The 16844-nt window shown below is 30.3% G+C and overlaps 1 protein-coding gene across 9 annotated transcripts in view; it reads right to left on the bottom strand.

Annotated features, from left to right (window-relative positions):
* The window catches only part of LOC116775839 (uncharacterized), a 47919-nt gene that overhangs the window by 14722 nt on the left and 16353 nt on the right, over window positions 1–16844 (bottom strand). For 7 of the 9 annotated variants that reach the window (XM_032668822.2, XM_032668825.2, XM_061524375.1 and 4 more), the window contains exon 3: window positions 438–555. In XM_032668822.2, coding sequence (XP_032524713.1) covers window positions 438–555 — 118 coding nt within the window. Of the gene's footprint in view, window positions 1–437; window positions 556–10207; window positions 10800–16844 lie in introns of those variants that run through there. The other 2 variants (XM_032668823.2, XM_061524374.1) reach the window with 2 other exon arrangements.

The following is a 16844-nucleotide window of genomic DNA, read 5'->3' as shown; positions in this document are numbered from 1 at the left end:
GTAATTTGAGATCTATTATAGAGTTAGAGAAAAATTATTAGTTAAAATGTACCACTGGCACAATTGAAAGGCAAGTGCTAATGCTGGCAATATTATCATTACTATTATACCTATTTATGTTAGGCGTACTGGTGCGTATATATAAATATATATAGCCAATTAATTTGGATAACATGATAATTTGTTAAAAGACCGAACATGATTGTTATCACACTAGTATTCTTACCACACTAACTAAAAACCTCTTCAAACAATAACAATAACAATTATATTCAAGTATCTACAATAAAAAATACAAAGAACATATTTTTTGCACGATACAATTTTTTTTTAACTTAATTTGCAAATGCATTAAACTTCAATACGATATATTTTTTGTTTATGCCTTTATTTTTGCTGCTAGCATACCCTCTTGTCGTATGTATAGCTGTTCTTACCGCGGGCTATCGGCAGAGCGGTGGGGGGAGTGGGTGCTGGCTGCTTCACCACCCCCTGCTGCTGTTGCTGCTCCTTGTACTCGTGCCATCTGTAAGTGCTGCGGTATTCGGAGTGCAGCTGCAAAGATTACCAGAAGTTATTTGATACTTATAATATATAGAACTATAAAAATCAATAAACATATACTTTGGCTGAAAAAATCTCGATAAATGCCGGCTTTGTTGATTTTTTTTTAAATGCAGATTAAAAAAAGTACAGAGCCATAATTATTATGTATTTGAAAAGACAATTCTAAGTAAAAACCTTATAAAGCTGATTTTTTTGTAATAATAACAACTAATATTTCGTCATCAAAAATGTATATGAATCAGGTCAATAGCATTATATAAAATTGAGTAAATAGAAAGGGTACTATTTTTTTTAGTCAATTTAATTTATAAGAGAAATCCACCTTAGCGAATGACCTCAAAGAAGCGTGTCCGTAAACAATGACCCGACTGTGTCCTAAATAACATTTACAACTGACGTGTTGGAAAGCAAACTGTTTTATCTAACGCTGTACTAATTCTAGATAAGTTGATGTGTAATTTATTCCACAGTCTAAAGCATGTAGGACATTGCATGCTTGCATTTAAATAAAATTTAAAAATGTGACAATTTGTCTGTATGTATTCTTAAAATAATCACAAACAACAAAATTGATTAAGGTTTTTTATAACGCTACGTATAAAGCAAAAATTTTATGTTGACTACTTTTTTGTCTCATAGATTTTAAATGAGACGAGAACTAAGTCATTATTTTAAAGACGTAGAAATTAATATATATATATATATATAAATCTTTCCTTGAAAGTGTAACAAATATCTAACACATGTAATACATTAACATGGCAACATGAATTTAAATGACACAGTCTGGCAACATCAGTAATAAAGTTACAGAAGTAATCAAATCGGAGACGTCAACGTCACGCTCGGAATATCACAAGCTGATGTAACGAGATCACCAACATATTTGACAAACATATCGTGATTATTACTCTTATTAAATGTATACAGTACTAGCTGATACTCGCGGCTTTGTCCGTGCTGTTTGATATATTAATAATTTCATATATGCAAGAAACAGGTCATTGAATTACGTACAAAATATGTTGTTCATATGTTGAAAATAACTTTTTATTAAACTAGTTTTTCTCAGCGACTTCGTCCGCGTCAACCAGAGTTGCGCTTGATAGCTACCTCAGCGCCATCTGCCGAGCTGATTTGTGAATCTATACATCTGGGGCACAACCGAAATGCATACAAAAAAATAATTACAATAGGGCTAGCAGTTCAGAAGTTCGGTGACATACACACGTATAGTAGGATTACACGTATATATTACAAAAATATGAACATTTTTGTATAATAAATGCGTCTTACACTCATAAAACTCTATGTACCTAGTATGGATGGTTTTAAAATTTCGTAACTGCTACAAAATGAACTAAAAAATAACAATACAGTTAAATTGGAACGGTTTTAATGTAAACGTTATTCAATTTTTCTCTTAACCGTGGCTAAACGGCGGCCATTATTATTTCCGGGTGACAGCGCTCAAAGATATTTGACACGTTGTCAAGTGAAATACAAAATTCTTAGTAAATTAAAAGTTTTGAAGCCCTTCATTGATGTTAGTATTATGAGACTTAAGTGATCAATAAAAAATATAATTAAATTACATCTTTATTTAAATTCTGTGTTGTTGATATAAATTTATTATTTTCCAGAATTGCGATCTTAATTAAACATTTTTGTTGTTGGCATAATAAATTTTGTCCATATTTACTTTTTTGTAAAAAAAAATACTAATTGTTGGCTTATTTTTATGTGATTTGTTTTAGTTTATAAAACTTAATTAACCTATTACATTATGTTATTAAAAATCAACAATAAGTACAAGTGAAAAAACATATCTTAATTATAAAGTATAGAGTAAATAGAGTAGGTAAAGTGTATATCAAAATACGAATTAAAAAAATATATAGAAATATGCAATATGCATAAATAATTATAATAATATTCACACAGAGTTAATAACAACACAGAAATTGACATTATATGTAATATGTCAAAACGGCACGTTTCTAGATTGCATAGACAATATATGACAACAGCTTTTTATGCTATGGCCTCATATGCACTGGAATATGACAACTTTATGAACTAATTTCCTTATATTTGAATGTTATTGTTACTTTTCATTATCTCCATGGAGGCTAAAATATTTTATTTTTCATTATCATAAAGGGATAACCATTTTATTAAAAAAAATTGAGTAAGTAATTTCTAGATTCAACATATTGCTTACGAATTTATCCTTAGATTTATTGTTTAGGTTATTATTCAGAATAAAATAAAAGTAAGATTAAGTAAATGGTTACTATATGCAAAATATTTGAATAATATTACAGTCATATCATAAAAAATTACACTTCATAACGTAAGTGCAAGTCATGTGAAAATTATTTCATCATACGACTAAATTCAACGTACGTGTTAAATGTACAAAGTGGAGCGAGACTTACAAAACAATGCAGAGAAAGTGGATTTTTTAAAAATCTAGATCGAATTACGAATTTTAAGATTATGTCGGTAAGAACTTAGAACAGTAATAAATCAAGCTATTACGATTGCCACAATTATAGGTAGATATATCATAATTTGACGTCTAAATCCAAAATGGCCGTTATACGTCAATATTATGAAGATAAAGCAATATATAATTTCAAATACATAAAAATATTAGTATCTTTTGGTTGTTTCCTTATTTATGTTTTTTTATTTATTCTCACTTATAGTATGAAAGATTCTTTTGCTGAAGTTGATAAAAAACTGTATACCAACGAGAAAATGATCGTTTATTTTTTTAACATTAGTTATAGCTCACAGAATATAACGAATATGTTTGACCTTTAGTAACCTCTGACTGAGACTACTATAGCAATTTGCAATTTTGAAGCGTAGCGATGCTTGAAAGTAGTTGCTTGGAAAATTATCATTTCTTGTTTCGTGTTATCACTTGGCTGAGGAGTTTTAGGATCGTTAAAATTGGATAGCTTTGTTTGGCATTTATAAGAAACAATTTTTGAATAGATGATTGATTTTTTTAAAATTTAAAACTATTTAATCGTCATTATACATTTCACTTAATTACTTTTATTACTAAAGAATAAGAGTCTGTGTGGGTACTATAAAATATATAATTTCGAATATTATAATCTTCTAAGAAGTCATACTTTTTATCTAATAAGCAGAAGTTAAACCCAATAAAATTGGTAACGTAAAAATTTATTTCGTTTTTGGATTAATTTGCATCAAATAAAAGTAAATTTACAATAATTATATACGGCTATTTTTGAATTACAAAGCCTTAATCGCTGTATCAAATAATTTCTTGAAATTTTACTTTAATTTCACGATATTTTCAATGATGGAAGTTAGTGCTTGAAACGAGTCAACGCTTGTGCTAGTTAATGTGAATTTGGCACAAGGACATACAGACGTACAATAATTATTCGGTTTATGAATTCCTTCCTGGACTTTCAGAATCCTGTGTCCCTTACGAGGTATCACATTATAAGTGTCATTCACCTTTAAACATTTTTGTTGCTGAAATATTTATGTCCACAAAATGAAGTCAAAGTGACATTAAATGGTAATCAATAAAAATTTTATATTGGTAATATATTTACAAGTATATTTGATATGTTAGGTCTTAAATTAAACATACTAATATAAATAAATACTAAACCAATCCAGCGGCTTTGCTCGCCTGTTTCATGACAGATATATAATTTTAACAATCCCTCACAGATTATATCTTTTGTTACAGATACAATCAATGTTTATACGCAGATATATAAACATTTTACTGGTGCTTAAAACACACATTTGATTGAATATTTTTATTTACATATAAGTTAATTTTAAGGAAAGCAACGAAACTGGCCAGATATATTTTACAAAAAAAACAAATATCATTCTTATGTCCCATACCTAAGTCTTAAAGTATTATACCCATGTTAGTATAGCAAAGCTGTTATATTGCTTATGTCGTCTGGAGTCATCGGGTCCATACCACCAGGAGCCAGCAGTTAAGCGGACACTCTTTAATGTAAATATAACATATGAAGGTGCCCCGGCGATGTTTTTTAAATTTGTATTATAGTATGTATCGGGAGTACCGTTTTGAAAGGGAATCATTTGATTTGACAATTCAGTCAATACAATAAGTATTTGTTCAACAAAGCTGACATCGTTTATTATTTTGTGTATAAATTCTGCTGATTTTGTCTCCATTATTCCTTTAAAATTTTATTTTCATATATGTTTATGTATATTTACTTAATTTAAATAAATGAATTATTCTAAAGACAATTCTTATATGTCAATAATGATATAAATTATTTACTTTATAAGTATTAAAATATGAAAATAATTCCATAGTTACAAATGAGCTTGGAATATAAGTGTAAAGCGAGACTTGATAAAAGATATATATATAGTTAAGAATAATGTTAGCGATGTTTACAAGGCATCGATAAGAGGGACTCATCTGATTTTATAAAAATAAGTAGATAAAGATGTAAACGAGATGGCTCATTGAGATAAATACGACTCATAAGATAAAAATTCTATATAGGTAATCTTACCATACGTCCACGACGAACATAATACCGACAGTTTCGAGTTATCTACTCATAACCTTACGTTGGTATTGTTTGAGAAAATTTATGAATACACAAAAAAACATCACGTATTTAGTTAGATTGTACAAACAAACTCGAACTAAGGATAAGTATTGACGCACTTTCTTAAGAATGTTCTAAAGAAGCGTTTGAAACGAGTACAAAAAAAATTGATTACCTATTGGATACAAGGAATTTTTTTCATGGAATATTTATAAGTATGTCTTATCTCTGGGTATCTTATGATGATACGCGGCGTCTGTATCGAATAGAGCACTTTAGTTGCAACCTTTGTTAGTTAGTTAGCGTTAAACCGCAAAAAAAAAATATTATAAAATTTAAATTACAAAATATAGAAATCTAAATTCAATGACACGACCAGGATTTTTACCACCTCTCTAATATACAATTATTTAGTTCCATATTGTCTGATTTAAATTTTAATCTATTTTAAATTTTTAATATGGCAATACTTTTTCATTGCAACGAATCCGAAAAAAAAGTTACTATAATCAAATTCGAAGATATTTTTGAAGCATTAAAAATATTGAAGCATTTTTTGCATAACACTGTATAACTTATGTGAATCTTTCTTATCTTTTACCTTTAGCTATCTTTACAACTGAGATTTATGTCTGTTTACTGTGACTCTATATTTTAATCAGCACAAACTGTCGGCCATTCAATTGAAACAATGGTGGGAGAAATTTGTTTTACCGTGCCAGTGAAAGTCGTGAGACCGTGATATAAAAATAGCGACGAATAAATGTGAGGGAAAATCTTATATAATTCATGTTTAACAAGCTCCAGTTCGTGGGTTTGTTTGTTATATTCTACAAGTCATATTGTGAATTAAATTCACATTTGTACTGAATTTATTTTGAAAGCGGTTTTTTTTAAATAACATAAATTTTACACAACAGAATATAAATTGAAATATAAAATCGCTCACAATGTATTCAGCCAATGGTTGCACACACAAAAAAAAAGATATTATATTTTATTATTATTTAAATATTTATAGCAAAACTATTTTATTTAAAAAATATATTTTTTTTACATGTAAGTACTCTATGCCATCCTATGTATTTTGATTGTTATTGTATTTGGTAGCGAGATGAATTTTATTTACTATATATATAAATAAAAACATCTATGTACAGTTAATTTCCTCTCTAGTCTAAAATCTATGTCAGCGATGTCCAAGCCGGGTCATTGAACCTCGATCGTTACATATTTTAGGTCACCTCATTAATCACTGTTTCACTAGACCGAAGTCTTCAGCTCAACTATAAGATGGTTTTTAAGTTTGATTTAAAATTTTGTTTAAATAGATTATAATGTTATTTATTTTATAATAAAAAAAGTTGTTACAGTCGAAAATATAATATAAATTATATCTGTTTTAAGTTAAAAATTTTATATAGTTTATAATTTAACCATCTACTTACTTAACAGGCCACAAAAAACTTTTAGTTAGAGTCGCAGTCACCACGAAGGGTTCCGTATCATTTTTTATTAAAACTAATAAACAATCATGTCTCATTAAATATTAAATTTATTCCGTATTTACTATATATTACTATAGCTGTAAAATCAGTACATCATCAGTGAAAATATCAACTGTCTAGCTATCATTGTGCATGAGCTGCTGGGCAGAAAGTGATGTCTCATGTATAGGCTCCAGTTTTATCATTTGGATACGGAACCCTAAAACAAAATCCAGATTATAAATCCATAACAGCTTGCCGGTTGATGTAGTTTCAGGTAAAAACTCTTTTGTTGAAATCTTTTTCACATTTTTTAAACCGTAACAAAGCGGTTTTAAAATGTTCAACTTGCGGCTGTGTTAGCGCTGTTTGAAGAAGTTATAAGCAACTTCTAAGTACATCAATAATTCGACAGATATTTTATTTTGTTTTTGATGAAATATTAATATTGAAAAATACGTTTTTTATACTATTTTTAAGATAGTATTTACGTAAATTTACATTTTAATTCACTATATAATGATAAAGGCGTTTTCATAAACCTCAATGTAAGTTACGTCTTGAATTAATTGTAAATGAAATTATAGATAAAAAATTAGATATATATATATATATATATATATATATATATATGTTTCATAATTGACATAAGACATGTATCACAATATACGTTTTACTATATAAAGACATGTAATAAATTTTGTATTGATAAAATATTCATATACTTCGGAACCATAAAATTTTCTTAAGACGTCATTTATATACTATCATAGGTTTTCCATAGGATGTATGTTAAAATATATTTACGAGTTTACAAGATCGTTTTAAAATTATTCTCTTTGTTTACGATTTATTCTAATAGTATTTAGACACCACTGACATGTAAAGGAAAACATCGTGAGAAAACCCGGACTTATAATTTCAAATTATAAGTTTGTAATCGTCAATCAACCTTGAGCAAGCGTGGTGATTAATGCTCTAACCATCTCCATGTGAGAAGAGGCCTTACGGAGCAGTGGGCACCGATAGGCTGATGATGATGATGATTTTATTAATTATTACGTAAAGTGCTTTAGTTAATATAAGATTTAAAAGTTAATATAAAATACTAGTTTTGCCTGCGACTCCGCCCGCGTGATATCGGACTTGTGTTCTGAGAGAAACGTATGAAGTGTGATAAACCTTGTTAAACCTTATCCATCTGGGGCACATATGCAATGGTGCACTGTCTCCAGACCAGACATATTTCTGTATTCGCGAATTTTAAAGCGCGTTGTGATGATAGAGCTTACAGTTCCTATGGAAACTAACATCCTCAAAGACCATACTGTCAAGGTCAATAAATATTACGAGCTCACTAATGACCTGACTCGAAATGGGTTCATCGTAGATTTTTACGCGGTAGAAGTAGGAGCGAGAGGTGTAACGGCTAAATCTCTCTGCAACCTACGAAAAGACTTGGGCCTGTCAAGAACTAAATTCAATCATTCTTGGAACGTACTTCGACGGAACCCCTAGATGTTTTTTTTCAAATTTGCTTAGGTAGAGAGAGGAGTTTGGACGGTGGAGGTGAGTGTTTTAACGCGCGTTAGATAGAGGCCCCTTAAACCTACACCTGGGTCGCAAGTCCCAAGCACTGTTGAAGCTCTTCTCCCTGCGACGCGGTGGACCTGGCACCCGCAAGGTGAATCCATTGAATGCTAAGAGGTTTAGTCTCATTGAAACATTTTAACAACGTACTGCCGACGTTTTGGTTACTTTGCAGCATCCTTTATCACGGGCAGACTACATCCAACAGTACTGACATCCTCTTATGTGTATATGGGCGCGGTTGTGGATACCAAATGATACTAAATATATTTATAAAGCTTTAGTTTTAAATGAATTTGTAATCACTTTACCACCCTCGTCTGCACATCATTAAAATCACCTGATAATGTCTTTAAATTGGGAAATATTGATCGTGGGGATTCATTATATTGGGTGGACCGAGTGAGGAAACATTGTAAGCAGAAACTCTCGGAGATTGAATATAAATCTTTTACTGTGAAGTCTGTTTTATTATTTCTAAGCAATCAACAAAGAAGTGGATCATAATAACATTCCGGAGCGCGCTGCTCCGACGTGTATGTGCGTTTGTTTCGGAATAGGGCAGAAAGTCATACAAGTAGCTGTATATTTTAGTGTAAGGGTTGTCCCTCATATAAAATACCGTGACTTTCTCTGTACATTTTTAATAATCCACGTGTTCTGTATCTTACAAAACTCATTACAATGTTATGTACATGATCGCGTGTGCAGACGGTATGCGCTATGCCTGAAAAATGTGTCCTAATTATTGCGAAACAATTTCTACAAGTCTCTACATTATATATATATATATATATATATAAGTAGTGCTTTGCAATCAAATGTATTGAACCGATTTGTATGACATTTAATAATTTTTTTACACGTCTAAAATGATAAGAACCCGTATCTTAAATATTGATTTTGAATCAAAATTATGAAAGCAATCCGTTTCGAAGAACAAGTATTACATTCTCAATAAAATATTTATGACACCATAAAAATAAAAAGTACTTGGTTAATGCTAAGTTTTGATATGATATGATATATATGTAAGTTTTGATATATAAAAATATAACGAGCAAGTTATAGTTTTATACCTTCTTTAACTAAAAATATTTCATTAACATATATAAACGCATTAATATCAATAGAAAATTTTCTTAAGTGCTTACCTATTATCATTTACACGATAGATTGATAAGAGATCCGCAAGTATTGGAAAAACTGAAATAGACTTGATAAGACTTTCACTGGGAACAGACTTTAATTTATGACTAATATTTTTGGTACACATTAAATGTGAAGGTTGGGAAATAATGCATTTTTTTTAATTTAACCAACTTAGTTATTTTTAATCTTATACACTTATTTCGATGTCAAATGAGGTGCTAATGTTGAAATTCCGAACGAATTAGACGAGCGGAACCGCGGGTAAAACATAAGTTATTTAAGGAAAACATTATATATTTCTAATGCACTGGAAATAGATCGATGCACAGATAACATATTGATCGAAACTTGATGTTTAATTCATTAAGAAATTGAATTAAAAAATGCTTTTGACAGTGCGGTAAAGATTGGTTTTCCCAAAATAAACAACTACAACAAAATTGTATAGACGACATAGGCTGCAGTGGTTATAATTTTGGAATAGGGAAGAATAATTAGGCTTCTCTAAGCACAGACATACACACACATACACACACACATATATATATATATATATATATATATATATATGTATATATATATTACTTTTTCATTTATATGAAAAATAAGCAAAAGTCTTAAAAATATTACTTTTACTATTTAAAGTCATCGAAAAATAATATAAAGCTTCAATTTAATTAATACATTTATATGTATAATAAATTATATAATCATATATATATATATATAAAAGTCGAAATTATCCAGTGTCAGTGTTTATTTATGTATAAGTATTGATTTTTTAAGCTCCTCTGTATTACTCACTTCAGAAGCCCACTGTATATGCCTCGTGTCCAAAACGCTCCTTTCCATTATAAGAAAGACCACGACACCATTTCACTTACACGGCAACATAAAATAATATATATATATATATATATATATATCGTATAACGTTCCGTATGATAACTTAAATAACCGCGTCCGAACACCGCTCAGCTGTTTGACTCACTGACTGTCTTTATGCAGATCATGCAATTTTTTTCATAAACTCATCTAACTCAACTAACAGCTGATGACTAAGAGTCACTATCACGCTCCGTCAGGTTAGTGTCACGAAAGAACCTATATTGCTCGACTATTCGCACCGTGGGGGACTCGGTACTACGATACGAGATTTATTTGATTCCCTTGCTTCCTATTACGTTTAACGAACTAACGTCTAATAGATAAGGCACTGTGTACATGGCACGTTGAATTGTATCAAAATTTGGCTGTCATATGTGATGTTTGGCGATAGTTGTAAGACTTGCGAGTGGTACCGTGCCGCGGGGCGATGGCCGACTACGGTAAGAATGAAGGAGTGGTGGTTGCTAGTGGTGGGATCGATACCACAGTCTGGGGCGCACGCACTGAACGACGGCCTAAGAAACTATATTTAGATATACCTTCACTACTCTACTGTAGGACTTTTATCTACTATATATAATATTTTATATACACATATATATTTACCGCCATATACTGAATGTTTACTTAGATTGATACCGTTTGTATATCAAACGGATATACCCCAGCTATTTCTACACAGATGAGTCAATAGTTTCGGGGTTATGACGTAACAGATAGATACGAAATCAAACATACATACATATTTTTATATCTATATTCGATACAATGAAATCTGATAAGGTATACTATAGCAATATTGCACAATGACAATTGGTAGGATTTAAATTCAAAGGCGTATTTTGGATTTTTTGTTCGTCATAGCGAAATGAAGTTTATTAACTATTTTCGTCATAATTTTCCAGCTACACCACATGATGGCTAGACATATTTTCACGCAACTTTAACCGAGAGATAGGTAATGCTGTGAGGATATTTTTCTTAATTTATTTTACTACGCTCTCAACATCCTGTTAGCAACAACAATTTCTTATTACCTATTAATTATAACGCAATAAAAACGCCTTCAATGTCATCAACAGTTTGGGACGGAGTACATAAAAACGATGACAATATAAAAAAGTTGTCTATTATTGTCGGTGAGGTGTGGCTGTGAATTTGAGAAGGCAATACACATAAAATATTATACTGAAAGCGGTCAGTTTGTTTGTAAAAGTAGAATAATAATTTTATTAGACGAGACGACACCTTTTAGACACATGGATTCACCGTGCGGGTGCCGGGTCCATCGCGTCCATGTGTAAGTAAAGCATGGGTAAAAGTGTTGTACAGTGGTTAGGTATGAGGTTTCATATATATATATATATATGTATACATATATAACATTGTAAATAAGTGAGGTTGTTATTTAATGCAATTTGAGATACATTAAACCTTTCGACACAAGAGCTGAGTGCTCATTGTAATGTATATATGCGTCTCGTTCTTGAGAATAACATTACTAAAGGGAGTGAAAAGAATGAATTGAATAACAAAAACAGGCGATATACCTCATCATTCTCAGTTAGAATTAACTGGTGCAGTAAAAACGTCACGCTAATCTAAAACAGGCGGGTGCTATGCCAAGTCAGCATAATGTGAGGAAACTACGAGGCTTTATCGCTTAAAGTATTTGAACTTTATACGATCTTTGAGAACTAAATATAGAATAAAAATTTAATATATTAGTTCAAAATACTGTATACATTTTATTTCACAGACATGTCTGCAATTACGTCTAATTCTGCTTTCTATGTCGTACGACTGGCATCCTTCTTTTAGTTTCAGGGATTCCAAATTGACCTGGACATTGACGACAAAGACACTAATAGGAAGGAGCTATGTTGATATATTTTGCAATTCTGTCTCTTAGATCTTGCAAGAACATATATTATATAATTGTAATTGATCAGTTGTTGGAATTTTTACATATACTGCGATGAATAAATGACTATTGCTCAAGTTGGTAGATATAATTTTCTGCGTGTAACACTTGAACTTGTATGTTTACTCTGAGTTTGCAATCACACTACAAACGGAGCGTCCACAGTTTTTTGGTTAGGTTTGTACGTGATGTGATGTTGTATACTTGTGTTAAGATATCTTATTGTTCAGCAAATATTATAATGCTATTGACTTTATATGTCTGGGGAGTTCATTTTTTCTTTTTTTTACTTCTTAATTTATTTTTTCTATGAATGTATTATACCAAAGAAAACAAATTATATTTTTTTATAATTTATTTAAACATTTTACTGTTATAAAGTAATTTTGACATCAGCACGCTTAGTAGAAGTTCACGTAGTTACACTACTTACCAAGCGTTTCCTATTTCTCCTCGAACCTACGTAAATACTAAATTGTAACAAGATTTATTAATGAAAACATAAAACGCATCGTTTGGAGTATAACGATTAAAACTTGGGTTAAGGATACTGGTGAAATTTAGTGGAGACAAAAAACGAGCAAAAATTATTTAAATTTTATATTCAGAATACGTTTAATTAAATACAAATAAAATCTTTTTATAACAAGTTCAAATATCGACTAGATTTTGCTGAGAAAACCCGATGATGTACAGATTTTGAGGTCAAGATCACCCAGCGAATGATTTGTCACCCTGATAAATGATCCGAGGGGTATAGACAAGAGGATAATTTCGTATATTTTATCCTGAATAATTTCAAACAAGCCAAATTGGATCACATCTTTTTTATTTCTTTGCTCGGGTCCAAAATAAATAAACAGTTTAAGTAATAGTTATATTGTGATCTAGTATTGCCGCTGACGAAGTTTTTCAGTATTCTTTGACAAAGATTTTGACAATAATCGATTCTTAATAGATGAGAGGTTGCCTTCGTAAGTGTTAAATTTTAAGAATATATATATATATATATATATATATATATATATATATATATATAAATGATCAAGATGCAGTCTTAATTATAATCATAAAGGTCCTTAAATATTGTGTCATTTAATAGTACTATGAAATTTTTTGCATTATTTTTTTAATATTTTTTTCATTATGTTTTGATACCTTAAAACATACGTATATATTTCAAATCTTAAATTATTTTTTTCTATATTTAAAACAACCAAATATATATCTAAAAAGATTTTAAGTTATTAATTTAAAAAATACATCACGAATTTTAGTCAAACTATAACTGCTAGTGTTTGCCCTTTCCCTTTTCTAACCCTTTCCTATCCCTCGTCCACAATCAGTCGGCGACACATCTACAACATCCCTTACATTGTCTATGAGCGTTAGTGGCTCCCTCCCATCGGGTAGGTTCGTTTTCCAGCTTTGAAATAAAAAATTAAAAAAAATATACCAATATCGTCAACCTAAGAATAATTTTAAATAAAATAATGGAGGTCTGTCTGTAAATTATTTAAAAATTCATTAATATTTATATGTAACAGACATTATCATTATAATTAATAATGCTATTTAAATATTCCACTGGTTTATATTTTGATTTTAAAAACAAACGATTTTACTTATAACCATATTTATTCCTAAAAAATTTTTCCAATATGTATGTATAATTTCATAATATTAATTTCATAATTTTCTCTACCACAAAATTTTGATCAAAAATTCTATTATACCGCTTGACCTAAATACGTACAAATTAACTTAGGAGTACGGACCCGAGGGTAGGAACGTACAAAAATTGTTACCCTAATATATATTCTGAAGAATAAAATATTATATTAGATTGAATAAATAAAAAATAAATAATAAATATATGTATATATATGTTAGAATAACTTAGTTGAATTCAAATAAATCGAATTATCACAATTTTTTATTTAAATAATAATACAAAAGGCAAAAAGCTAATTGGATTTGATAAATTTTATCAAAATGATCATTAAAAATGATAAATCTAAACAATACTTAACCTTGTTTGAAAACAATAAGGAATCTTTCGGAAGGTCTTATATTCAATTATGAATGTCATTGTTTCATTGTATACTGTCTTAAACACACACACAAACACACACACACACACACATTATTATAAATACTTGACAGTTGTGTATTTGATAAAAAATAACATCACATAATTGTAGTACGTTATAAAAAGTAGAAAATAAATTATGAAGTCCTGAAAATATTAATTGCAATATATAATATCTAGTTAAGTCTATATTATTATTTTTTTGAAGTAAGTCTTTAGAAATATATATGTTTTAACAACAATTGTAATTGGCTTTTCTAGATCTACCCGCGCTAAAAATTTCCACATACATACACCAACAGCACATGACCACACGCACTCACACAGAGACACACGCACTCACACAGAGACACATGCACGCGCACACACATTCAATTTAATAGTACGTTTCTATAGCGTCCATTGGTACATAAATACTGTCCATATAAATACATTCGCTATAAATGTCTAGGTATCAAAAGAGATACTATCAAAGAAAATCTTACACAAAAAATATTATATTAAAATTGCAGTCGTTCAGATAGAACTAGGTCAAACATTAAAAAGAGGCCCGAAAGGTCTTGGTAACTCACACAGCTCTAGCGGACGCAAGTTTCATCGTGAAAATGATGATGTCATTTTCATATCAAAAATACAGCATCTTTCATAGTTTTATATATATATATATATACGTGTGTGTGTGTGTGTGTATGTGTATAATTCGTGTGTTGTATATATGTAAAGATAACTTGAATGAGTTTGATAATCAAAATGTATATTTCAGTCTTAGCTCATAAACTGGATCAAAGATAGGTTTGTTAATGTACCATTAAAAGGATCTTCACCTATTATATGTACAAATGCTCAAAAAGTATGAACTCTAGCAAACCAGATGGCTAAGATTTATTTGAAAGATTATTTAAAAAACAGGTTTAATGCATAACAGATAAAATTTTAATTGTAATCTCGAGAGACAAGTAGAGTTTGAGTTTTTGTTTCCAATAGAAATAAACTGTTTATTTCTTCAGTCAGCACATAAAATTAATTTTTCTCCCCTACATCTTACGATAATCCATATTAGGAAATATCTTAAAAATAACTATATTTTCTGCGTCTGAATTTTACGTATTGTAATAATGTACAATTAAGAAAATTGTAACAAGTAAATTTCTTTTATTCCGTAACAATCGCAGTTATTAAGATGTTTCTGCAAGTAATCGGTCAGTTTGCACAGCAATATTTTGTTATTTTTTTGTAATTGACCGGATCTTTCAAATAAAATGGCGAACAAACTGATATTTCCAATGCTTGAAGGTGGTAGAGCCTAGCTGTGGTCAGTTACTACAGCTCGAACATGGGCTGATTCGACCGGGGAAGTACCACCCTCTCACAGAAGATTGACGTGAAGGAGGTTTAAAAGGCTGCGTTTCGTCCGTTGAATAAGAGAGCCGGTTGCCCTAACCCTGTTCCCACCCTTTCCTGTCCTTTCCTTATTCCCACCCCTCCCTCTTCCTCAACAATCAAGGTTGGCAACGCTTCCGCAACATAAGACATGTTGCGGATGTCTATGTTCGACAGTGACAACTGCCCATCAAATAGGCCGTATGCTGGTTTGCCAACTTTCTCATAAAAAATAAACTTTCTAAACTTTTACAGAAATATATATATTTATCAATTAGCACAAAATACGTACACTTATACACATACACACGTGGACAAGAATCCACGTACATACATATTCACATATCTGAGTATCACCAAGTAGACAGAAGCAAATACATTACCATTTCCGGAAAAGAATACAGTGTAGAAGTGGTAAAGAAAAAAGACATGCCTCTGAAATGAAATTCTAAGGTTAAATTCTTCTCTTTGAAAAGGCCGTTCCACATATTATGTTGAACTGCGCTCCAATTTGACGTAAGATTATACCGGTGCATGAACGCTTCGGGCTTGCAATATGAAGGTAATATTGGGGACTGAAGTTAAGCCTTGTTCACATACAGGTGATAACTAATATTGAACTTCCCAAACCTTTCATTTCAGGTTAGTTCGGGTTTTAATTTATAGAGTCTTAAACGAACACTATATAACGACGTACTAAAGACATAAAGGTGTTAATACATTAAAATGTTTAACTTTTGATGTTTTTAAGCATGATGCACACTATAGAGTTGATGGTTTTTTTTGCCATAAATCTAGTTATTATGATGACACTGCTTGTAAAACTACACGTGTTTATGAGAGGTTTTTTAATCACACATAATGGTGGTAATTTTGGGCTGGTTTGATAAGTGTACCAAGGGAACTTTACAGATGGATTTCATTTGTGAAGTGGATAGCTTAAAGAATATTTCTCATGATACAGTCTGAACTCAAAAATACATTGCCTGGTATCAATCAAACCGAGTTTTAATAGTTATATAGTAAATACAAACTCATTCATTGTATAGGTATATATACGTTCCTTCTAAAAATAATCCTCAAATATAAAAAACCTATTTTAAACAGCTTTATGGTTTTCTTCTAATTAAGGATACAGAACATTTTTTGAGGATGAA

Source organism: Danaus plexippus, chromosome 24, assembly GCF_018135715.1.
Source record: "Danaus plexippus chromosome 24, MEX_DaPlex, whole genome shotgun sequence".
In the NCBI taxonomy this organism is placed as follows: Eukaryota; Metazoa; Arthropoda; class Insecta; order Lepidoptera; family Nymphalidae; genus Danaus; species Danaus plexippus.
This window is presented reverse-complemented; position numbering and strand designations above follow the sequence as displayed.